The following is a 26,669-nucleotide window of genomic DNA, read 5'->3' as shown; positions in this document are numbered from 1 at the left end:
TCTGAAGAGAAGGAATGGTTGACATTTCGAGTCAAGACCCTTCTTCAGACTGAGACTGGGGAGAGATAAACTAGAGATGCATTTTAACCTTCTGGACCAACTACTATGCGAGACCTTGTGGTATTGCAGGAGCATAAATTTAATACCAAATCTGACTTAACCTTGCAAGTTTAACGACATTGCAGCACTTCCATGAAATTCACATTATGAGCAATTAATCCCCAGAGTATCTTTATGATGTTGGACAGAAAAGTACTGGGAATGAAGCATCTTAAACAGAAAATAATTATTGTGGGAAAAATATTGAAGGACTTAAACTTTGAATTTAAAATTGACTTATAGACCTGGACATAGGTCCAGATATTGCATCCAGCAGCTTATGGTTTCACCATCAAAGATCACTTTTGTTGCCATTGTTGTAATTGAGGAAAAAGTAGTCAACATGGTTGTAAATTAGCTGGATGCAAATCTATTCAGCAGAACTACCACCTGGACTGTAATTTTCATTTGGAACCCCACTGGAGGCTTGCCATTTGTCTATGTGCAAATATGGACTTCATAATTTAGCCGAGAAAAGCGTTTAGAATTGCAGTCCTAGTGCTGCTGCAGTGTTAGCGTGACCATGTCAATAAAAGCCTTTGGGGTGTTTGTAATCTGTTCACTTCGCTGAATAACTCGTTTCAAATGTGCATTTTCTTTATTCTCCACTCTAGTAGTTTTGACCTCGTCCTTCGGAATGAGATTAATGACATTGCTGGGGTTTGCAGTCATGATGCTTTGTATGAGATTGCTTTTCCCTTTGAATAAGAAAGGTTTGACGATTACAACTGGTAAGTTTTTTAAAGTGCGTTATTTCAAAGATCTTCCGTGAGTGGGGAGATACAGAAGGTTTAAAAAGGCTTTTATTTTTATTACTTTCTCATTAACATTACTAGTTCGCAACATTACCACATGGATCATTGTTGTACTGAAACTGAACAATTTGCTTGAAGTTTATCTTCGGCCTCTTATTCTAAATTCACAGTATTGGATTTCAATGATCCCCAAATTTTGGAACGGGGATACAGTGTGTACATATTACTGGACTGTAGGTTTAGTGTATGTGATTATCTACAAGGACGAGCTTAAGACTTTCCATTATAATTTATAATATAAAGTTAGAGGTTGTTATGTTTGATGGGCTTTGAATTATATATAAATATGAATTAATTTATAAGCCATGTGTAAATTGATTTTTTGTTACATTTTATTGGTCTGTATGTTGTTTTCTGTGAACTGCCATCCTCTCAACATCAATCTTTTGCCTTGTCTGGAAATGGACCGTTCTGATCCCATAGAATAATGTCTGATATAGAGGAAGGATGTGGGCGGGGGGAGGGAGGGGGGGGGGGGGTGAGAACATATGTGGTCAGATTATATTGTAATAGATATTGGCATATCTCATAGGAGTTTGATTGTAGGAGTTTGTTTTTTGTCAGTACTCTCACTCACTAACAGCCCACATTTGATAGTTTTTGTTCCATTTTCACCTCTCTCTAGCTACTATCATTACCACGTTGATGAAATTAGTTGCCATAGCAAGCCTGGCCTCACTTTGTTGGAAATGTTTCCTGCATCCTATGCAACCCTCCCTGATCTTCTCTATGACTTGTTTTCTTTAATTTATAGAAACAGCATGGAAACAGGCCCTTCAACCCACGAGTCCCGCTGACCAGCGATCCCCCTGTACAAATTCTATCCTACTCCCTAGGGACAATATACAGGTCAATTAACCTACAAACTTACATCTGTGGAATGTGGGAGAAAACCCACGTGGTCACAGGGAGAATGTTCAAACTCTGTACAGACAGCACCTGTAGTCAGATTCGAACCCGGGTCTCCGACGCTGTAAGGCAGCAACTCTCCCGCTGTGCCACTTCTTATTTCTGATCAAGGCTGTTTAACCTGAGCAGTAACTTTATTTATTTTTGTACAGATGTTGCCTAACCTGTTGAATGCTTCCAGCTCTTTCCGTTTTGAGATGGCAGATGGTTCATGTATGTATTCACACATTTCTTTTACTCCAAAGAAGGCACGGAGAAGCTAGGTGACCCCTTTCTACCTCATGCAGTTCAAGGAGGATTAGATATGGTGGACAAGGCTATAGATCACACAATGAAAAGGTAAAAACAACACTTAAGACCAGTTCTACGCCTCATACTGCCTTGGTAAAGCAGCCAACAAAATCAAGGAAAACTCACACTCTGGTTATTCTCTTTTCCCCTCCCCCACAGGGCAGATGATATAATGACTTGACAGCACAGATCATTAGAGAAAATGCCTCTCATATGCTAAGGATATATCCCCGGTCTCCCAATCTACCACATTGTGGCATTTGCGCCTTTTTCTTTAGCTGTAACACAAATAATCTGCATTCTGTTTCCTCCTACCTTTTGTACTATCTGATGTATTCATATATGGCATGATTTGCCTGACTAGCACACAAAATAAAGTTTTTTGCTGCATCTTGGCACCAATGACAATATTAAACCAAATAGTAAGGCTAACCAATGCCAATCATGTTACATACGAGAGGTTCATGCAAGAGTCTGACCTATTGTAGTGAATTACTGGGGTGTGAGTGGTCCTTGAAGAAGTTGGCAGCTTTCCCAAGACAACATGAAGTGTAGATGGGGTGGAGGCTGGTTTGCATCATGGACAGGGCTGAGTTCCAACTCTCTGCAATTCCTTGTAGTCTTGCGGCAGAGCCATTGTCATATAAAGCTGCCCCGGATAGGATGCTTTTTATGGTGCAACTGTAGAAATTGGTAAGAATCATTTGAGACATGTCAAATGTCTTTAGTCTTGTGAGGAAGAAAAGGCATTGGTGTGTTTTCTTGACCAGAGCATTGATGTGGTTGGACCAGGGCAATTTGTTAATGATATTCACACCTAGGAATTTTGAAGCTCTCAACCGTCTTCACTTCAGCACATTGATGTAGACTGGGGCGTATATTTCATCCCAATTCCTGAAGACAATGAACAGCTCGCTCATTTTTCCAACATTGAGGGAGAGGATGTGGTCTTTATACTAAGCTCCCGATCTCCTTCCTGTTCTCTGTCTCGGTATTGTTCAAGATCCAACCTACTGTGGCGAAGTTATCAGCAAACTTATTAATGGAGTTTGGCTGCACATTGGTGTATAGTAAACCAATGACAAATTGAAGCATTATATCGGGATGCAACATAGCATGGTTGGGGAACGGCTCCATCTAAGACCGCAAGCAATTGCAGAGAATCGTGGACGCAGCCCAGATTCAACTTCCAACTTCCCTTCCATTGACTCCAATTACACCTCATGCTACCTCAGCAAAGCCACCAGCATAATCATGGACAAGTCACACACCGGCACTCCTTCTTCTCCCCTCTCCTATCGGGTAAAATGTATAGAAGTGTGAAAACGCACAACTCCAGATTCAGGAACAGTTTCTTTCTTTTCCAGTTCTTATTAGGCAACTGAACCATCACCATTACGCTTTTAAGACAAAGGGTGGTGGATGTATGGAACAAGCTGCCAGAGGTGGTAGTTGAGGCAGAGACTATCTCAACATTTAGATAGGTATATGGATAGAACAGGTTTGGAGGGATATGGACTAGTGTAACTGGGGCATGTTGCCCGGTGTGGGCAAGTTGGGCCGAAGGGCTTGTTCCCACACTGTATGAGGCTATGACTCATCCTACCAACAACAACCAAGTTTGCAGATGATGCTAAGATAGGTGGATGGGCAGGCAGTGTAGAGGAAGTAAGGACTCTGCAGAAGGACTTGGACAGGTTAGGAGAGTAGGCAGAGAAGTTGCAAGTTTAAATTAATTATAGCAAAGTGTGGAGTCATGCATTTTGGTAATGCGAATAAAAGCGTAGATTATTTTCTAAATGGAGAGAGAATCCAGAAACCGGAGGTACAAAGGGACTTTGGAGTGTTGGAGCAGGGCTCCCAATAAAGTTCATTTGCAAGTTGAATCAGTAGTAAGGAAGGCAAATTCAACGCTAGCATTTATATCAAGACGACATGGAATACAAAAAACAGAGATGTAATCCTGAGGCTCTATAAGGCACTGGTCAGGCCGCATTTGGAGTACTGTGAGGAAATTCAGGGCCCATATCTGAAGAAGGATGTGCTGGCTCTGAAGAGGGTCCAGAGGAGGTTGACAAGAATTATTCCAGGAGTGAGTGGGTTCGCATATGAAGAGCGTTTGACATCACCTTCTACTTGCTGGAGTTCGGAAGGTTGAGGGGGGGGGGGGATTCATTGAAACTTACAGAATAATGAAAGGCATAGATAGAGTGGATGTAGGAAGGACGTTTCCACTGGTGGGAGAGTCTAGGACCAGGGGTTATAGCACCAGAATTAAAGGGCGCTCTTTTAGAAAGGAGGTGAGGAGGAACTTCTTCAGTCAGAGGGTAGTTAAGCTGTGGAACTCATTGCCACAGAGGGCTGTGGAGGCTGTCAGTGGATATTTTTAAGGCAGAGATAGACAGAATCTTGATTAGAATGAGTGTCAAGGGTTATGGGGAGAAGGCAGGAAAATGGGATTAGCAGGCAGAGATCAGCCATGATTGAATGGCGGAGGAGACTCGATGGGCCAAATGGCCTCATTCAACTTCTATAACTTGTGAACTAGAGAGCAGTCCTGAATTACTATCTACCTCATTGTGGACCCTTGGACTAACTTCGATCGGATTTTGCTGGCTTTATCTTGTGCTAAATGTTATTCACGATGTTCCCAATCTTGTATTTGTATACGCTGGATGGCTCAATTGTAATCATGTATTGTCTTTCCGCTGACCAGTTAGCACACAACAAAAGCTTTCCACTGTACCTCTGTACATGTGACAATAAATTAATGACTAATGACGAGAACAATATTTAATTTTCCTTCCCAAAATGTGCGTGAAACAGAAATTCAATTCAGATTGTCAAACGTACGGTTTGCCTTCCGCATCTCCAAAATCTTCCAATGTGTCATAATGTACCTCTGGCTGAACATATCTGAGATGTACAGTGGATCTGTTGGCATGATGGACTGGGCTGCTTCCACAACACTGCGATTTCTTGCAGTCTTGGACAGAGCAGTTGCTACGCTAAGCAATGACACATCCGGATAGATTAACACATTGAGAAACTAGACTATCCAAATTCAGCTCTTTTGCTTTGCACAATTTTTATAAAACGCAATTGAGACTGTGTGAAATAATTTGATCAAATGCTTTTACACTTCAACTACAGTCTGACATGAGATCCTTTGGCTTTATCTTTCTCCATCAGGAATATCAATGTCAATAGACTGTCCTCTTCCATTGAGTTGATGTCAGTTTCCAAGCGTCCAGACCCTGAGAGCAAAATGGTTTCAAGAGCTGCTGAGATAATGGGAATGTCATTGATTCTGATCCAAAAAAGAGTACACCATAAATACAGAAGATCAGTGAATGTTACTGGTAAGGAAGTCATGTCTATCCCTCAAATAAATATTTACAGCAAAAGATTTTAAATGATAACTTGAGAACAAATGAACAATTGCCCATTTTATTAGCTGGTGTCATTAGTTCATAGGTAAGACATAACACATGAAGAATAAAGCTCTTCCTCTCATTCTACTGTACCCAGAATATGTACGTGCTCCACCCTCAGATAAATAAAATTATTTATTTTAATTATTCTCCATCCACAGAGTATAACAGAAACTGATATATATATTTTTTCATCTCAGGATATAGGAACCACAGGCAAGATGGGATTTCATGGCATGTTGTTAGTTCCCCCATGAAGATAATGCAACTGTGACTGGACAGATAGAGTCATAGAGTGATACAGCACGGAAACAGGCCCTTCAACCCAACCTTCCCACACCGACCACCAAGTCCTCTACACTAGCCTCATCTGTCTGTGTTTGCCCCATATCCCTCTAAACCTATCCTATCCATGTACCTGTCTAAATATTTCTTAAACATTGCGATAGTACCTGCCGCAACTACCTTCTCTAGCAGCTCGTTCCATATACCCACCACCCTTTGTTTGAAAAGGTTACCCCTGGGGTTCCTACTAAATCTTTCCCCCCACATCTTAAGCCCATATCCTCTGGTTCTCGATTCCCCTACTCTGGGCAAGAGACTGTGTGTCTATCCAGCCAACTCAACCTCTCCCTGTAGCTCAACCCCTGGAATCCTGGCAACATCCTCGTAAAGCATGAGGACATTGTTGATGCAGAGCTACAATCACGAGGCCAACCTAGGTCAGAACATCAATGCACCATCTGAGCATTCAGCAGCAAATATAAGGATTAGTAATGCAGGATTCTTTCAATGGAGTGCAATCTGCCCAGTGAGGCGCAAAGTTGTGGTTTCTGGCTCCAGATAAATTCATGGCCCTATTATATCTGTACCTCTCCAGCTTAGATCTGATTTTAACTTGTAACTGATTTTTTTCTTTGAAACCACCTTTGAAATAAGTAACTTTAACCTCGTCAGTCAGTGCAGAATCAAATCAGCCCCTGAATTGTAAAAAGAATAGTGCGTTGCACATATTCTACTATTATTATGTTATATGTTATGCAAAATCTTTCAAAATTACATATATTAAACCCCTGTAGGAATATTTATGGAGAGTTCTATTTCAAATGATCCATCCTCTGTCACATGAAGTTTCTTATTGGATACCTTTGTTCATTATAAAGTTACTTTAAATTATATTTCCCGACAAGTTGACAACACTTCCACAGAAGATTATTTGAGAGTCGTCAAATGATTTATCACTCATATTAGACTGCGGCTGATTATCAATCGTTAGTAAAAATATTCTCTAATTTGGCCAAGTTGTAGATAATTTACTGTTACAAAACATGAATGATCTCATTACATAAAATTATGCAAACATCTGAATGTACAATTGTTAATCTTATATTTTACATGAATTTATAGCATCTAAAACCACTTAAATTATTGTGATCAATGTCGAGTCACCCAAAATAGCAAATTAATGAACAAAAGAACATGCCTTCTTAAAATCTTAGAACCCAAATTATTTTCCCCAGAATCACATTAACTCCAAAATGATACCGCTCACTTTGACTGCAATATCAGTTTATAAGGCTCAAATAAAATTGAATCCAGTCTCCAATTTCTGTCCTCTCTCCAGGTGGAGGTGATATTTATCACGTCATTCAGTTGTGTTCTCAGTCCTATGTCCATCTTTTCTTAGTGCTCAACTAAGTGTGTTGTTGCTGATATCAGAAATAGACCAATTCCTCAAAATTGTGTAAACATTTTTTGTTTCAGAGCCATATGATATTCAATCATTATCAATGGGATACAGATTTAAATGTTGGTTAAAAGATAGAAGGAGCATTTGAAGCAAAATATTTTCACGCAAGGACTTATGATCCAAGTACCTTGGAGCACAGGAGGATGAGGGGTGATCTTATTGAGGTGCAAACAAATCATGAGAGGAATAGATTGGGTAGATGCACAGAGTCCAGAGAGAGGGAAGCCAGGGGTTCCTTGTAATTAGAGAAATCAACGTTCATACTGCTGGGTTGTAAGCTGCCCAAGCGAAATATGAGTTGCTGTTCGTCCAATTTGCAATTGACCTCACTCTGACAGTGGAGGAGGCCCAGGAAAGAAAGGTCAGTTTGGGAATGGGAAGGCAAGCACGCACCTGTTAGTTCCATTATTTTCTGGCAAGCTGCTGCAATGGTGCTACTTTACCAAACACACATAGATCTGCTATTCTTCCTGAATGCAGTCAGCTGACCAAGGGGGCAATCCAACATCGCAGTATGGGTTCAAATAGCCATTGGACCTTTCACTTGCATTTGCAAGCAGTTTAATTGGACAGAGAGGTTGTTTTGGTCACTTGCTCTCAACAATCTATTTCAGTTTATACTAAAATCTGAGACAAACATGCACCATTAATTCAGAATTATTGGTGCATCTTGGTCAAGATTTTGGGGTCAAAGTCCACCATTGTGGGTACCTGGAAACCAAGAGCAAGTGTCTACAATCCTGTTCTTGATTCAAGACCTCATAACCAGATGATCTGCAGGAAATTCAGCTCAGTGGTGCAACATCGGAAAATATGCATGCTTAATAGAAGTTAGTGTTTCACTGTAACGGTGACATTTCTGACGAGTTATGAAACTTAAATAAGAGACTTTTGTCATTTGGGTTTAGGTCTTCTGTCTGTGAACGCGCTGAAAGCCCTTGCTACTGCATCAGGGTGTTTACCTCACATGCAGCCGCCAACTTGCCACAATAGTTGTTTGGCCAGAAAATACAGGTCAATTAATGGGAACTGCAACAACAGGTTTTTGGAACTTTCTTCATTTACCCTTCGTTATTACTAGCCTTGAAATGTTCCATTTCATAGCTGTTAAGGTATTTGGATGTTGATGTTGGTCAGGTACTTACTGAGTCTTTCCAAAACCTATCGTTCCACGTGCCTGCTTCGTACGTAATGATCTTGTGTTCCTTCGAGAGGCTGAACAATAAAAGCCTCACATTGATGGAAAATACTGGCAATTAAATATCAAAAACTGATATCAAAAGATCAGCAAAAAGTTATTTTCAGTAACTGTCGTTTATATGCAGGCTGTAAACAAAGATATTTTAAAGGTGGCTTTGAAAAATGCCACTGTGAACTTGAGAGAAAGGAGCACACAGTATAAAAATGAAAATCAAGTCAGATGCAGCGCCGTAAGGGTGTCAGATGTGACCCAGCTGGTTGTACTCTTTACTTTGATACATGTGAGTGGATTCAACTCCAGACGCTTTGAACACTGTTCAGCTGAAGCTTCAGTGCCAAACTGCCAGAGTAAAGTCTTTCAGATGAGATACTAGATCGAGATTCCTACTGTTTGCTCTCTTGGGTGGAAATAAATGTTCTAAAGTTGTTGTTTTTTAAAAGTACAGAGAGTTATAGATGGTATCAACAAATATAAATGATTCCATGATAGGATGGACTTACCTTGTTTTTGTTTATGACGCCTTGCTGTACATAAATAGGCTTTCTGATTTCCTGCATCACAAAATGGGGCGGCACAGTAGCACAGCAGTAGAGATGCTGCTCGCAGCGCCCGAGACATGGGTTCGATCCTGACTATGGGTGCTGTTTGTATTGAGTTTGTACATTCTCCCTATGATCGTGTGGGTTTTCGCCGGGTGCTCTGGTTTCATAAGTTCATAAGGGATAGGAGCAGAATTAAATCATTCGGCCCATCAAGTCTACTCCTCCATTCAATCATGGGTGCTCTATATCTCCCTCCTAACCCCATACTCCTGCCTTTTCCCCATAACCCTGACACCTGCACTCCAAAGACTTATTGGTTTGTAGGTTAATTGGGTTTGGTAAAATTGTAAATTGTTCTTAGTGTGTAGGATAGTGCTAGTGCACAGGATAATCGCTGGTCGGCGAAGACTTGGTGGGGTGCTTCTCCACTGTATCTCTAAATTCTAAAGTCTAAAAAATCCTTTGGGTTTGTGAATATCATTTAAAATACATCAAAATATGTTCTGAGTGTAGGAAATCACAAAAATGAATTGGTAACTTTACTAACAGGTTCGTGGTCCTGTTGTAAACTCCAAACTGTGCTGTTGTTCCTGCACCAAGCCAACAATAACAGGCCTCTGTTTTATCCAATTCAATTGGCATTAAGGACACCCTAGAAAGACATTTGGGCTGAGCAGTCAGTAAACTAAATGGTGTTTACATTACATTCCACTCCACTCCAAGTTCATTCGTCTTCTGCTGAATAGGAGAATATGTACACACTGTTTCCTCTCCATGGAGGTTGCCCTGTAAAAGGGCTGGGAAGGTCTCCATTTCAATTCAGAGGTACTACCTAGTTTATTGACCCCAATCAGACATCGTCCCTCTGCAGGGCTTTTGCTGGTCACTGCTTTAAGCACAGGTATTGCCTGTTTGGCTGATTTCCCTTTATTCTCCCTCATTTTTCAGAACCATTATTTCAACCTCCTCTAGTACCCATGATTAGTTTGTCAAAAATATTTTTTCAGGCAGTTTCATTTTGCATTGGTCTCCTATCCATGTACAGGTATCACCTTTTGCATTTCTTAGCTTTTGTCTATGTTCTTACTCTCAGTCTTCTCCTATTCACTTATTGAACAGTTAGCCCTGTTTGTAACATATACACCAGGTTTACTTTATCAGGCAACCCTTCACACAACCTCTTAATAAGCTTTTTCAATTCGGAGATACAGCATGGAAACAGGCCCTTCGCTCGACCAAGTACAAACCAATTATAGATCACCCCCGTGTACTAACACTATCCAATACACTAGAGACAATTTACAATATTACTGAAGCCAATTAACCTACAAACCCACACATCTTTGGGATGGAGGAGGAAACCAGAGCACGGTAACTCAAATGGTCACAGGGAGCAAGTGCATAAAGCAACCACGGTCAGGCTCAAACCCGGGTCTCTGGTGCTGAGGCAGCAGCTCTACCAGCTGTGCCCTTGTGCCTTCCCAGTTCTGATGATCTCCAACCTGAACCATTCACTCTCTTTCTCTTACCTCACATGGCCTGAGCTCTGAAAAAGTTTAGCCTTTCTACTTTAATTTTAAATTTAGTTTTGTTTTGATTTGTATCATTTGTGCTCTTACCAAAACAACTGTATACTGTAAAGAATTGGCTGGTTCCAGGATCACGCCCCAGAATGGGAACCCAGAACAATAAAGCGAGACTTCATATGTCCTCAAAGTAATCTTTAATCTCATAAGAAATAGTCAGTCTTTCCCAAGGTGGTCTCTGCATTCCCATGGCAACAATTGCATTTAGTTCCCATTATTGACCATTCTCTCTGTTTTCCAAAGTAATTGGTATTCACTGCAATTCACTTTGTTATCATTATCATTCTATAATTTTTATGTTCCTTAAAGCTTATTAAACAGCTGCGTTACCTTTTCTGGACAAAGTGATCCTTGGTATGACCTTCATGCTTCGTCATTTTCCAAGTGAGAGGACACATGAAGGTCAAAGGTGAATGGTAGGGGAGAAATTCTGCATGTATCCCAGCATTCCGAATTCCGGAAAATGTGTATGATGTCAAGGGTTGAGCTTCAGATGTGAAAGATTTCCTTGCTGCACTTCTCACAGATTTCCTTGCTGCACAGAGATAGACAAATTCGTGATTAGAACGGGTGTCAAGGGTTATGGGGAGAAGGCAGGAAACTGGGAATAAGAGGCAGAAAATAGCGATGATTGAATGGCGGAGCAGACTCAATAGACTGTGGCCTAATTCTACTCCTATAACATGTGATCTTGTGTCACCTCATTACTGATTTGTGTCTGTCATGCTCCTTTCCACTCAGGTAATAACCTACACACCCAATATTTACAGTCAACGCAGGTTCCTCATGTTTCTTTTCAAAGAGTACCATGTTCATGAAAAAAATAATTATTGAGTCATATCTGATGAGAAAGGGGTAACAAGATATGGGGTGTTCTCATTGTTTTGGCATCAGGATTAAATTTTACAGTAATGCATTTTGGCAAGACATTTCATATGTTTGCAGGAGAAAACAACGATGTCAGGGCATAGTGGAAGTTCTTGCATGAAGAAATTTGGCATTTTGATTATATAATTCAAATTCAAGAGACTCCAATCAATTAACGTATTTTGAAGAATTAAATTTTGTAGTCAATGTGTAGAAAACTTTCAAAAAGTATTTTATGTATCTGGAATGATTAAGAAGCATTTTGTTTTTTTTTAAATTCAGTATTAACATATGTATTTGATGTATTTATTGCAGCTGTTTTGATTATAATATATTGGAACCTAAAGTGTAATAAAGAAAACCATTTCACAGTAATTGTAAAATAATACTAGACAATCCTGTTTCCAGGCTTTATAAATTGTGTTGCTTTCAGCATAGCATTGTCCAACAGAAAGAGCATCTGGGACATTTGCAGTTGACTAGAGATGAAGGGTTTGGGCCGAAACGTCGCCTATTTCCTTCGCTCCATAGATGCTGCTGCACCCCCTGAGTTTCCCCAGCAATTTTGTGTACCAGAGATGAATTATAGTTTGTTTTACCTGATAATGTTTCCTTAAGTCAAAATGCTTGTTATGACAGTATGCACCACATCATATTGCAGAGTAGAATTGGAAGTAATGCCTTTTGTTTAAAAACAAAAAGGACAGCAAAATGTGGCCAGCATCTTATATTTGTCTAATGTATAATGATAAATTTTAAAAGTCAAGCACAATCACTTGTAGTCCAAAACGGCTCTAGTTATTAATAGGGAAGGCGAGACTTTGAAAATATTTTGGAATACATCACACGCAGCTAAATCTACTGTGGCATCACTTATTCCCACTCTTGTCACACTGTTTCCATGATATGGAAATACATTTTAGGTAATTGGAAGCAGGCCATGAGAACGACAATACCAATTCAGAAAAATAATTAAGATTTAGGGTCATATAACTACAAAGGACGGAAGCAGACTGGTCATCCACCTTGTCCATGCCAACCAAGTTGGCACACTGAGTTAGTCCAATTTGCCCATATTTATCTTCTAAATCCTTCTTTTCCATATATCTGTCCAAATGTCTTTTCTTCGATTTCTTCAAAGTAATTTGATTGCTAAAAAATGTATCCTATTCTCAGGATTCTGAGAGTTTTGATTTGAATTCTCTTTCAGAAATAACCCCAGTTGGGGGGCCTCGAACACTGCTCTCGTACGGTGGCTGGCTCCAAGTTATGAGGATGGATTCAGCCAGCCGAAAGGGTGGAATGCTGATCACACATACAGAGGCTTTAAGTTACCACTTGTGAGTACTTTGCCTTCTCTCGACTCCAGGGGTATGAGGAGGAATTTTAAATTTGGAGGCTACAGGAGGGTCACTTTAAATGGATACATATTATACAAATTCATGCACACATTCAAATCACTAATTGATCAACTAGTGATTGTTGACGAGAGGGGCAGGTAACCCCTGCTGCCTGCCTCCTCCCACAATCACCACTGCATTCCTCTGCTTGGCTCAAAAAGAATTCAAACCAAGAAATATTTATTTGATTATTATCACTTATTTCTCAGGAATTTGCCTAAAGTGTAAAGAGGCACCTTCATGGACTTTTATGTAAATACCCAGTATGATGTAAAATGGGTCACCTCCTGCAGGTTTTTTGGGGTATTAGCATTAATTTGAAGTTTCAAGAAGGTCATGTTTGTATTGCAGTTTCTAATTCATGTACACTTCAAATTGTAATGTAAGGCTCATTCAGTCCCTTTTGCATGTGTCAATTTGACTGCTTACTTTCATTAGCTTTGTGTTCATTCACATTGTTCACAGTTCTGCTGCCTCCTCATAGTAAAACTCATATAAACATAATTTACAGTTGATGGGTCTCCATTACTTGATGTGTACTATGGCAGCCTTCATGGCTAATCTAGTGTTATGTTTATTGGACATGTTAGAGACATACGGTAATTAAGCATGGTCACAGGGAGCACATGCAAACTCCACACAGACATTACCTAAGATCAGGATTGAACCACAGTCTCTGAGGTAACAGTTCTCCCAGCTTTGCCACTGTGTTGAATGTGCTGAGTGTAATCTGTGATGAACACTCATGCACTTATTTGATTCTTGTACCCATTGATAATTATCTTCCATCATTCTTTGCATGGAAGCAGTTTATTTTATGTGCACTTTGCTATTTACCCTACATGCAAGTAATGATCACTTATCTATTGTGAAGGAAGCTTTTGAGATAATGAGCAAGGTTTTGATGCTGAAAAGGTAAAACAAAAATACCTAAAGACTGCCTTGAGAGAATGGACAGAGGGAATATTTGACAAATATTGACATGTCCAACCTTTTATCCATTGTGATTGTGGTTGTTTAGGATATGGAATCAGCTGTGAAGGACGTTCTTTAGATCGTATCCAAAATAGCATGAGGTCTATAAAAGATCCTTTCTGGAGGGTAAACTGATGTTGACAATGATTTCACTTTATTTGTTTCTGAATGGCATTTTATTTACATAACAAAAAAGGTTTTTATTTCTCATACTTTGAAACTTGTGCACATAGTTATGAATTGTGAATCCAAATTCAATTACAAATGCTCTGGCAATGAGAGGTAGAGGCTAAGGTAGAATAATTTTGAAGGGTTGAATAGGTTGAATAAAAATGCATTTGAAGTCACATCATCACCTCATCTTCTCTAACCCACATAATTATTCCAGCTCCTGGACAAGACGATCGTCTAGCATCACCATTTGTCATCGCTAATTGCTTAATCTGTTCTTTCAACACACACACAAATAATTACTTATTACTCTTGGGGACGAAGAAATGTTGCAGAGAATAAAATGAAAGGGACCTTAGTGAAATAGTGAACTTCCTACTAGATTATAATTGTCATGAAGAAAATCACCACCTCAGAAATTGTGAGCACAATTTCAATAGACAATAGGTGCAGGAGTAGGCCATTCGGCCCCTCGAGCCAGCACCGCCATTCAATGTGGCCATGGCTGATCATCCCCAATCAGTACCCCGTTCCTGCCTTCTCCCCATATCCCCTGACTCCGCTATTTTTCAGAGCCCTATCTAGCTCTCTCTTGAAAGCATCCAGAGAACCTGCCTCCACCGCCCTCTGAGGCAGAGAATTCCACAGACTCACCACTCTCTGTGAGAAAAAGTGTTTCCTCGTCTCCGGTCTAAATCTACAGTTTCAAATAAACATTCTAGATATTCTATTGCCAACATCAGCTTTCAAAGTGGATTTATTTATCTTTTCCCTTGCAATCCAACAACCCAATTTAAACTAATCCAATAACCATTCACCAAATAAATAATATTAAAATCAATGTATTTGTAAATTGTTTGTCCATTTATTCATCCTTCCCAAAATTCAATAATCAAGAAATTATCCACAGCTATGTAAAACATAATGTAAATTATTATTACTAGCCACCTGTTGTGTTAAATTTCATTTAAAGTCAGTGACCCATTTGTATCTTGTTGGTCCATCATTTATCAACATAAAGTCTCTTTAACCATATAACATATAACCATATAACAATTACAGCACGGAAACAGGGCATCTCGGCCCTACAAGTCCGTGCCGAACAATTATTTTCCCTTAGTCCCACCTGCCTGCACTCATACCATAACCCTCCATTCCCTTCTCATCCATATGCCTATCCAATTTATTTTTAAATGATACCAACGAACCTGCCTCCACCACTTCCACTGGAAGCTCATTCCACACCGCTACCACTCTCTGAGTAAAGAAGTTCCCCCTCATGTTACCCCTAATCTTCTGTCCCTTAATTCTGAAGTCATGTCCTCTTTTTTGAATCTTCCCTATTCTCAAAGGGAAAAGCTTGTCCACATCAACTCTGTCTATCCCTCTCATCATTTTAAAGACCTCTATCAAGCCCCCCCTTAACCTTCTGCGCTCCATAGAATAAAGAATTAACTTATTCAACCTTTCTCTGTAACTTAGTTGTTGAAACCCAGGCAACATTCTAGTAAATCTCCTCTGTACTCTCTCTATTTTGTTGACATCCTTCCTATAATTGGGCGACCAAAATTGTACACCATACTCCAGATTTGGTCTCACCAATGCCTTGTACAATTTTAACATTACATCCCAGCTTCTATACTCAATGCTCTGATTTATAAAGGCTAGCATACCAAAAGCTTTCTTTACCACCCTGTCTATATGAGATTCCACCTTCAAGGAACTATGCACGGTTATTCCCAGATCCCTCTGTTCAACTGCATTCTTCAATTCCCTACCATTTACCATGTACGTCCTATTTTGATTTGTCCTGCCAGGTTTAGCACCTCACATTTATCAGCATTAAACTCCATCTGCCATCTTTCAGCCCATTCTTCCAAATGGCCTAAATCACTCTGTAGACTTTGGAAATCCTCTCCATTATCCACAACACCCCCTATCTTGGTATCATCTGCATACTTACTAATCCAATTTACCACACCTTCATCCGGATCAGTGATGTACATGACAAACGACAAAGGACCCAACACAGATCCCTGAGGCACCCCACTAGTTACCTGCCTCCAACCCGACAAACAGCCATCCACCATTACCCTCTGGCGTCTCCCATTCAGCCACTGTTGAATCCATCTTGCTACTCCTGCATTTATACCCAACAGTTGAACCTTCTTAACCAACCTTCCATGAGGAAGCTTGTCAAAGGTCTTACTAAAGTCCATATAGACAACATCCACTGCTTTACCCTCGTCAATTTCCCTAGTAACCTCTTCAAAAAATTCAAGAAGATTAGTCAAACATGACCTTCCAGGCACAAATCCATGTTGACTGTTCCTAATCAGACCCTGTTTATCCAGATGCTTATATATATTATCTCTAAGTATCTTTTCCATTAATTTGCCCACCACTGAAGTCAAACTAACAGGTCTATAATTGCTAGGTTTACTCTTAGAACCCTTTTTAAACAATGGAACAACATGCGCAGTACGCCAATCCTCGGGGACTATTCCCGTTTTTAATGACATTTGAAATATTTCTGTCATAGCCCCGGCTATTTCTACACTAACTTCCCTCAATGTCCTAGGGAATATCCTGTCAGGACCTGGAGACTTATCCACTTTTATATTTTTCAAAAGTGTCAGTACTTCTTTTACTCTGAAACTCATAGTATCCATAGCTACTCTACTAGTTTCCCTTACCTCACATAATTCAATATCCTTCTCCTTGGTGAATACCGAAGAAAATAAATTGTTCAATATCTCCCCCATCTCTTTTGGCTCTGCAGATAGCTGTCCACTCTGTCTCTCCAATGGACCAATGTTATCCCTCGTTATCCTTTTGCTATTAATATAGCTGTAGAAACCCTTTGGATTTACTTTCACCTTACTGCCAAAGCAATCTCATATCTTCTTTTAGCTTTTCTAATTTCTTTCTTAAGATTCTATTTACATTCCTTATACTCCTCAAGCACCTCATTTACTTCATGCTGCCTATAATTATTGTAGATCTCCCTCTTTTTCCGAACAAGATGTCCAATTTCCCTTGAAAACCAGGGCTCTTTCCAATTTTTACTGTTTCCTTTCAACCGAACAGGAGCATAAAGATTCTGTACTCTTAAAAGTTCCCCTTTAAATGTCCTCCATTTCTCTTCTACATCCTTCCCATAAAACAAAATGTCCCAGTTCACTCCTTTTAAATCATTTCGCATCTCATCAAAGTTAGCCTTTCTCCAATCAAAAATCTCAACCCTAGGTCCAGTTCTGACCCTCTCCATAATTATATTGAAACTAATGGTATTGTGATCACTGGTCCCGAACTGTTCCCCAATGCATACCTCTGCCACCTGACCCGTCTCATTTCCTAACAGGAGGTCCAGCACTGCCCCTCCTCTAGTAGGTACCTCTATGTATTGCTGCAAAAAACTATCCTGCACACATTTTACAAACTCCAAACCATCCAGCCCATTTCTATTCAAGAAATCTGTTGCTTCTTTCTGATTTACTTTGTAACAACCTTGCATCCCTTGCTGAACGTATTATCAGAATCTATACACTGGAGCAACATAGCAGGAATGTATGTACCCAACTGATAATACAATAATACAAGGAGCAGTGTTTTTCCAATTGCATGTCGGAAAACTAAAACAAAAAACAAAGGCTTAGTTCTTTCCATCATATTTCCTATAAGCATTGTCTTCCTTAAAGCATCAAGACAGTTCTAACACAATAACATGCAAATGGAAATTGAGGCCGAAATATCATATCTATTCAGCCGTGAGAAGCATTTGCATTTGTGCAGTGAGCAGCATATCATCAGCAGAGCCTCTGGCCATGACACAGCTCCTTGGATTTATGCATATTGTTTAATATAGGCAATAACTGCAGTATTTGAGCGATTCCATTCTAAGTCATTTCATTCCTCTGCCTTTATTTTATCTAATTACCTTGACACCATTCCAAGTTGAACGGTTAAACATTATAGATGTAAAGACATATTATCAGGAAAGTATATTCAATTTTGAATGATACGATAGCCCTGCAACTCGATATATTTCAGCATCCAAGAATGGATTGATTGGGAGAAAGTTTAAAATTAATAATACAAATGTTTTAACCTGGGACATGATCCAGCTCCGCCATACTTTCACATCTAGGCTTATCATTGAAATCACTGGCCATGTTCTGGAAGGTGAAAGCAGCCGACCAGCTGACATGCTGGCAGTGATGTGGCACATAGAAGCCAAAGATATAGCCCTTCACTCCTGATTGACTCGCTGGTTTTGGACTGTAATTTTGATCCTCAATGCCAAGTGCCTGAGTACAAATCTGCATCCAGATGCAAAAACAAATCTGTTCAAACACATAGTTTGCGGCGCCAAGATTTATTTATCCATGCACACTCTGCCACAGTGGTGCACTTCAGCATGTCTCAATGATACTGAGAGGGTCCACAAATGCTCGGATTCAGCAGAGGGGAGAAACCCTGTATCTGCCAGGGGCAGCAGACCAGCTGCCCTTCGTTCCTGCTGTGGCTTCTGCTGTTCTGCCTGGTCTGGTGTCCTCCTCCATACATTCCCCAGTCCTTACTAGACCAGTAATATAGTCCTTGACCAAGTATGTTATTTCCCTTTGAGACTCCTGTAAGTTGACCATGTTTGAATGCCTTTAAATGATGCCTGAGAATATTTTTGGAATAATTGTTATAACCATGTTGGGGATCTGACACAATGTCTCAGAAAACCTCTTTCCGTGTTTCAAAACTCCTTTCCATAAGCTCCAACAACAAGAAATCAGTAAATTGAGACATGAATTTAAATGTTCAGTTTAGCACAAAATCACGTCAACATTTTTAGACTCTTACTCACGCATTTCCAGCTGTTGATAAGATTCACATATTTTTTAACCATCCACAAAAGAATGCAGCCAACTTCTTCATCGCCCAGATCTATCACAAAATTGAAAATGATTGCTTAGATTTTCTGATTGTCTCCACAGCATTGGTGCTGATTTACTTTTTTGGTGAGGGGTTCAAAATCATTTGGACAAATGGCACTAGCTTAAATAGGTAATTAGTCAGCATGGCATGTTGGTCTGAAGGGCCTGCTTACATGCTCCATAACTCTATATGGTATGTGGTATGGCTATGTACTTGTGTAGGAAGGAACTGCAGATGTTGGTTTAAACTGAAGATAGACACAACAAGCTGGAGTAACTCAGCAGGACAGAGCTGAGTTGTCCCGCTGAGTTGCTCCAGCTTTTTGTGTCTATCTACGGTTATGTACTTGTTGGACTGCTGTTCCCAAACTAAGGCTGATTGTTCATGGACCTTTATGTGATAATAATCTTTCAATGATTCATAATTGAGCCTTTGCATTGTATTTGTTTTCAGACTGCAGCTTTAGAGTCATGGAGTCATACAGCATGGAAGCAGGGCCTTTGGCCCAGCTTGCCCATGCCAACCATCTATACCAGTCCCATCGGCCCACATTTGGCCTCTCTCCCTCCACAACATTTCTATCCATATACCTGTTGCATCTCTAGATAACTCTAATATAGTGCACTGGTAGATGATGTGGTATGATAAGTACAAATGGTAAACTTATGCCCCTGTCCCACTTAGGAAACCTGAACGGAAACCTCTGGTGACCTTACTCCCCACCCAAGGTTTCCATGAGTCGCCAGAGGTTTTGGTCACTCACCTGGAAAGCGTCGACCGAAGCGTGAGCTGCATCTACTGACCAAAGATCCTACAGGATCCTTGCTACCGACCACACACACACACGCACACACACACACACACACACACACACACACACACACACTGTGAAGGTGGGGGCCAGGAACAGCGGAGGAGCGCTGTCTGCGTGATGAAGAGGAAGGTAAACAGCTGACACAGAGCACGGTAAGTCCTTTAGAGAGCACGGGAGGGGGGGAGAGAAGGGGAGAGAAGGACAGAGAAGGGGAGAGAGAAGGGGAGAGAGAAGGGGGGAGAGAAGGGGGGAGAATGGGAGAGAAGGGGGGGGAGAAGGAGTGGAGACAGTTTTAAGAAGTTTAATAAAGTTAGCGGGCATTTTACCTTCCGGCGGATCTTCTAGGTCCTGAAAACCAAAGATCCAATAGGATCTTTGCTGAAAACTCCAATGAGCCAATCAAAATGGCCGGTCAGCGAAGGAGATGGCCTTCGACTGCCTGTAAGTAAATAGCAACCCCACTCCTCTGGCTTCGACCAAACGGCAACCTATTTTTAGTCGAGGCCGGTTTTGATTTTGTTTAAATAATCGCAGGAACATAGAATAAGCCTCGACTACGCGGAAACCACTTTCGACCATTAGGGAGAGTGACCAAAACCTTTGAGAACCTCACGGCCACCTTGGGTGGGGCGCAAGGTCACCAGAGGTTTCCGTTCAGGTTTCCTAAGTGGGACAGGGGCATAATACCTTAAACAACAAGGATTCCTATTCAATCTTAGAACTGTATAAAAAATATGAAAACCATTCAGTCACATTTATTTTGTTAGATAACTTTTTTAATGCCAGAGCCCAACACTTTTTGCTCTCTCTTGATGCTCTGTCCAGCATGTAGATTCTATCCGTGACTGGCTCCATCAACTCAGCTGCGGGAATATATAACCTTCATCCCTGCTTACCAATGTTGACTTGTTGATGGACCTGCCAGACTCCTTGAGTCTATGGAGCAGCCAATGCTAAAAATCTATAAAGCATATAGGGTGTCATTTTATCTGTGAATTATTCCTTTTCATTGATGAACACATAAATCAATAACTTCAATTAAATGAATAGATCCTGCCCAATTTAAAGCTTGGTCCTTGCCAAAGAAATTTGCTCTGCCCCATAAGCCCATAGCATCTGCAATGCAGCTACCTGGATAAAATATGGGGAGGCATGGTGGTACAGCGATAGATTTGCTACCCAGAGACCCAGTTTTGATCCTGACTACGGGTTCTGCCTGTACGCAATTTGCATGTTCCCCCAAGACCATGTGGGTTTTCCCCGGATGCTCCAGTTTCCTCCCACACTCTAAAGTTAGACAGGTTTGGAGGTTAATTGGCTTGGACAAAAATTGTAAATTGTCTCTAGATGTGTGGTGTGTGCTCGTGTAACAGGTATCGTTGATCAGCATAGACTCGGTGGGCTGAAGGGCCTGTTTGCATGCTGTGTCTCTAAACTAAACTAAATCTGATTTATGCTTCAGTAAGATTATGCATATAAACAATAACAAGTAAAATGAGCTGGTTGAAATAATGCTATGATGAACTGTAAAATCTTCATTGGATTACTTGACTTTTATAACTTTGCTGCTCTCTGTTAAGGTGGTGGTAAATGCACCTTTAGTAACTCTTCACATGTGGTTCACCCCTTTCAATTACATAGTCCAGTGAAACTTGCTCCCTGTATTCAAACATATGAAATAACTCATTGGTTTATATATTAGTGGAAGGAGAAAGGCAGCACCCCTGCAGCCTTATAATTGAACCGCATAAATGTTTAAATGAGCAAAGGGGGTAAAGTTAAGAAGGTTGCCATACAGAGTTATTTAGGAATGAAATATACGTACTTAACGACTTAAGTAAATATATTAATTTTTAGCCATGGAGAATTGATTCTTCATTTTTAAATACTGCTTTATCAGTGTTATAAATCATGCCAACAAATGTTAAATAAATTATCACAATAAGCGCAGGCCAAGCTGAAATCAATGTCGATTTTAATTTTGATTAATTTGAACAAGATTTATTGATTCACAATGTATTTATAATACACAGAATTGAAATAAAACACCATTGTGTGCAGTTTAATGTTTCAGCAAACAGCATGTCTAATTAATTAAAAAATAAAATGCTGTGTTAATCATGTCAAATATGCAAACTGTGTATCCATGCTACTCCCAATCAGTTAGCCTGTTGCCTTAAAATTAATCAGTGAGGTCCTAAGTCCAAGTTGCACCATTACACTCAGTTGTTCTCACATTTTAATGCCCCAATAACAACGGGTGAGAGGTGAATACATGTGAGGGGGCTTTTGATTAGCAGATGGGTGGACAAAGTCAAATGACAAAGACAAATGGTTGAAAATTGAATTCTCAAATTTTAGGTAACTAACCTACAGACAGCACCCCACCCCCACCCCACACCACACCTTCCTCTTTTTCCTAGACCCCTTTTTTTCCTTTCCCTTCCCTGTGCACCCATTTCTCTCTTTCCCCCATCCCCTTCCACCTGTATTCCTTTCTCTGGCCTGACATTTCACATCACCTCTCACTTTTTGTCTTATTATCTCTGACTTTGTACAACGATCAACCACCAACCCCACCTGTATCCACCTATCACTTGCCAAGCTTTGTCCCACCCCACCTCTCTTTCCCCTCTTTCCCTTCTACTAGTGAGATGAAGAGTCCCAACCTAAAATATCACCTATCCATGTTCTCTCGAGATAATGCCTGACCTGCTGAGTTACTCCAGCACTTTATGTCTTCCGAGTAATGGTTTCTAATGTTCTGGGGTTCTAACTCGGGAAACTCTTTCAAATACTTTGTAGCAGCCGTAATGCCTCATGAAGTTCTAAATAGAGGCTATATGCATCAGGATAGATAGAAAATGCTGGAGTAACTCAGCAGGTCAGGCAGCAACTCGAGAACAAGACGTTTTGGGTTGGAACTCCTTCAGATTGAAGGAAGGGTCTGACCAGAAACATCACCTATTCTTTTCCTCCAGAGATGCTGCCTGACCGCTGTTACTTCAGCATTTTGTGTCTGTTTTTGGTATAAACCAGCACCTGCAGTTCCTTCCTACACTATATGCATCAGGATCTGTATTAAGCAGCAACAAGTAATCTGTTGGAGGAACTCAGTCGGTCAAGAGGCATCTGTAGAGGGAAATAAATTGTTGACCTTTCAAGTCAAAAACATGCAATCCTGATACAGTTTCGATGTGAAGTGTTGACAACATATTTTGCTGGAAATAGCCCATATATGTTGCCGGACTCACTGAGTTCCTCCAGCAGATTATTTGTTGCTGTTTACAACAGATACTGATGCACTTAGCCTCCATGTTTGTTCAGATGCTTCAGATTCAAACAGCTGCAGTCTAGTGTCTCTGTTTTAAATAGATTCTTCCTCTGACAGGTCCGAGAGGTAACCAACAAAATCCTTCGAATAGCCAATAAGACTAAATTGGCAGAAGATAGACTATATTCGCACATCCTAGTTGAATGGGGCCAATATATTGACCACGACTTTGCCTTCACACCTCAGAGTGTCAGCCAAGCAGCTTTCCACAGTGGAGTAGACTGCAAGAATATGTGCCAGAATATGAATCCATGTTTTCCAATTAAGGTACTTATGCAACTGAAGTGATCTGTGAGTGGGCAGATGCATGGCAGATGTGGTATAATGTGTATAAATGTGAGGTTATCCACTTAGATGGCAAGAACAAGAAGGCAGATTATTATCTGAATGATGTCAGATTATGAAAAGGGGAAGTGCAACAATTCCTGGGGGTCCTTGTACATCAGTCACTGAAAGTAAGCACGCGGGTAGAGCAGGCAGTGAAGAAAGCTAATGGCATGTTGGCCTTCATAATAAGAGGATTTGTGTATAGGAGCAAAGAGGTCCTTCTGCAGTTGTACAGGGCCCTAGTGAGACCACACCTGGAGTATTGTGTGCAGTTTTGGTCTCCTAATTTGAGGAAAGACATTCTTGCTATTGAGGGAGTGCAGCGGAGGTTCATGAGGTTAATTCCCGGGATGGCGGGACTGTCATATGATGAAAGAATGGAATGACTGGGCATGTATTCACTGGAATTTAGAAGGATGAGAGGGAATCTTATAGAAAAATATAAAATTATTAAGGGATTGGACACGCTAGATGAAGGAAACATAATCCTGATGTCGGGGCAGTCCAGAACCAGGGGCCACATTTTACGAATAAGGGCTAAGCCATTTAGAACTGAGATGAGGAAAATCTTTTTCACCCAGAGCGTTGTGAATTTGTGGAATTCTCTGCCTCAGAAGGCAGCGGAAGTCGATTCACTGGATGCATTCAAAAGAGAGTTAGATAGAGCTCTGGGGCTAGCGGAATCAAGGGATGTGGGAAGAAGGCAGGAACGGGGTACCGATCGTGGATGATCAGCCATGATCACATTGAATGGGGGTGCTGGCTCGAAGGACCGAATAACCTATTCCTGCAACTAATTTCCATGTATTCTATGTATCTATGATTTCAACAACAATTATAATAATTTGACATTTTTGGTATTCAAATTAATTTCTAAGGATGGACATAAAAATAAATCCTGCCCAATTTTCCTCAAGCACTTCTAGGATCTAGATTTGGTTTTACTTATTGGTATGAAAGAAAATATCCCCAGTGAAATTTATTTTGAATGAGTCATTTCATGTCCTCTCCCTCTGACTTTAACTGAACCCATTCCCTGAACTCCCCCCACCACTCTTCCCAACATTTCATCCATCCTGCATAATGGTAAGTAAGGTAGGAAGAGTAACCAGAGTAAATCACACACTGTGCAAATTTGCTACAGCATTTGTAAATCTAGCTCTAAATCCCGATAGAAGTAGATAGATTACAAGAAGCAAAGACAGCATAGATAGCCAAAACCTTTTCTCCCTGCTCCCAATCGCAAACCAAAACATCGAAAATTCCTTGCCCCTCACACTTGGAGCCTGAACCCCTGGTTTCATCCCATAGTTTTTGTTTGTTCTTTATCTGGTAGTATGAGAATAAAATCCGGAACAGCATGGGAGGAAGGAGTTTCATAGAGGTTCTGGGGATTAATTGTTTCATGCGGACTGTGATTGATGTCTGGAATGCTCTTCAAAGGAGATGATGGAATAGGATACAATCACAATGTTTAAGAGGCATTTAGGCAGACATTTAAATAGACACGGATCAGAAGTATACAGTGGACAATAATGTGGACAAATGGGAATAATGTAGAGGGGCAGAAAGGTGTGCATGGTTGTGGTGGGCCAAAGGATTTGTTCTTGTGCTGTGCATCTCTGTGATCACTATGAGGTTTGTTAGGACTTCCTTTAATGTACTAGTTAGAGGTAAGACATTTGAAATAGTCCTGCTATTTTTAATAACCATGTCTTATTTTAATGTTCATCAATCAGGTACCTGGGAACGATCCTCGCTCCAGACTGAATGAGTGCATCACATTTTATCGTTCATCTCCCACATGTGGGGCAGCATCTCAAGGAACAGACTTTGAGACAAGCCTGAATGCTCGGCAGCAGATCAATGCCGTAACTTCCTTTATTGATGCCTCGACTGTGTATGGGAGCACTCCAGTTCAAGAAAGAAAGTTAAGGGACTATGCAAGCCAGGAGGGCCTCCTTCTGACAAATTCAAAATACAAGGATGGCAAACAGCAGCTGTTGCCATTTGTTGATCAGGAACCGTCCCCATGTGTTCAAGAGCCCAATGCCACTCAAAATGAAAGGGTAGAATGTTTCCTCGCAGGAGAAAGCAGAGCAAATGAAGTTCTAACTCTAGCTTCAATGCACACATTGTGGATGCGTGAGCACAATCGAATAGCAAAGACTCTGCACAAGATCAACCCTCACTGGAATTCAGAAACCAACTACCGTGAAGCACGTAAGATTAATGGTGCTCTGCATCAGGTTAGTTGGTTCATTCTTGCTGTGTTGTTCAACTATTGTTATGTGCACAATGCATGGAGAAAAAAAGCCTAGCCTGAAAGGTCTCCAATTTTTAACCAGATTCAAGGTGCAACTTAAATACGTGTCAGCTACTGGTATAAAATCCAGTGAGGATATTTGTGTATAATTGCAGGTTTACTGTGAAAATAGGCAGTCACTGTCTCTGTGGGTGCTCCTTAAATTTGCAAAACATTAGTATACATCAAAGATATACTGATACTAGGGCAGATGCCTCCGCATTTCAACAGTCCATGTCCCGATAGAAATCCTGCTCCGCCATTATTTGGCAGTGGCACAAGACCCTGGATTTACATTGAGGAAGATCCAGTCAAAACCATTCAAAGAATTCTATTTTGTCTTCACCATTTTGCATCCTAATACTTAGCTTTAGGTTTACCTTTATTATTATCTGGTGTACCGAGGTACAGTGAAAACTTTTGTTTTGAATGCCATTCAATGAAATCATATAATACTATACATAATTACAAGCAAGACAAACTCAATTACAATATGCAAAGCCAATGGAAAGATGCAGAATGTTAAATATAGTTTTCAGCATTGCAGTGAAATCAGGTGCACAGCCAAAGTCCAATGTCCACAATGGGGTAGAACTGAACCGAATAGTATCCAAGGTTATGGAGGGACTGTTCAGTAACCTGGTAAGAGAGAGGAAGACCATGTTCCTGACTCTAGTGGTGCACGCTTTCAAGATTCTGCATCTTTTGCCCATTTGGAGTAGGGAGCAGAAGGAATGACCAGGATGGGAAAGATCTTTGATTATATTGACTGCTTTTCCAAGACAGAGTGAAGTGTAGATGGAGTCAAATGGTGGGAAGTCAGGTCTGTGTGGTGGACTGGGCGACAGTCACAACTCTCTGCAATTTCTTGTGGACTTGGGCAGAATTTTTCCCAAACCAAGCTGTAATGCTACTCA

At 40.6% G+C, this 26,669-nt stretch overlaps 1 protein-coding gene across 1 annotated transcript in view; it reads left to right on the top strand.

Moving 5' to 3' along the window:
* The first annotated feature begins 2,127 nt into the window (after positions 1-2,127).
* tpo (thyroid peroxidase) overlaps positions 2,128-26,669 on the top strand; it is a 49,565-nt gene continuing 25,023 nt past the window's right edge. Inside the window, exons 1-5 of the mRNA XM_033022078.1 lie at positions 2,128-2,162; positions 5,307-5,476; positions 8,207-8,339; positions 12,705-12,834; positions 23,178-23,387. Of these exons, the coding sequence (XP_032877969.1) occupies positions 2,128-2,162; positions 5,307-5,476; positions 8,207-8,339; positions 12,705-12,834; positions 23,178-23,387 (678 nt within the window). The remainder of the gene's footprint in view (positions 2,163-5,306; positions 5,477-8,206; positions 8,340-12,704; positions 12,835-23,177; positions 23,388-26,669) is intronic.

Source organism: Amblyraja radiata, chromosome 5 (genome assembly GCF_010909765.2).
Source record: "Amblyraja radiata isolate CabotCenter1 chromosome 5, sAmbRad1.1.pri, whole genome shotgun sequence".
NCBI classification, from domain to species: Eukaryota; Metazoa; Chordata; class Chondrichthyes; order Rajiformes; family Rajidae; genus Amblyraja; species Amblyraja radiata.
Note: the sequence above shows the minus strand (reverse complement) of the source record. Positions and strands in the feature narration are given on the sequence as shown.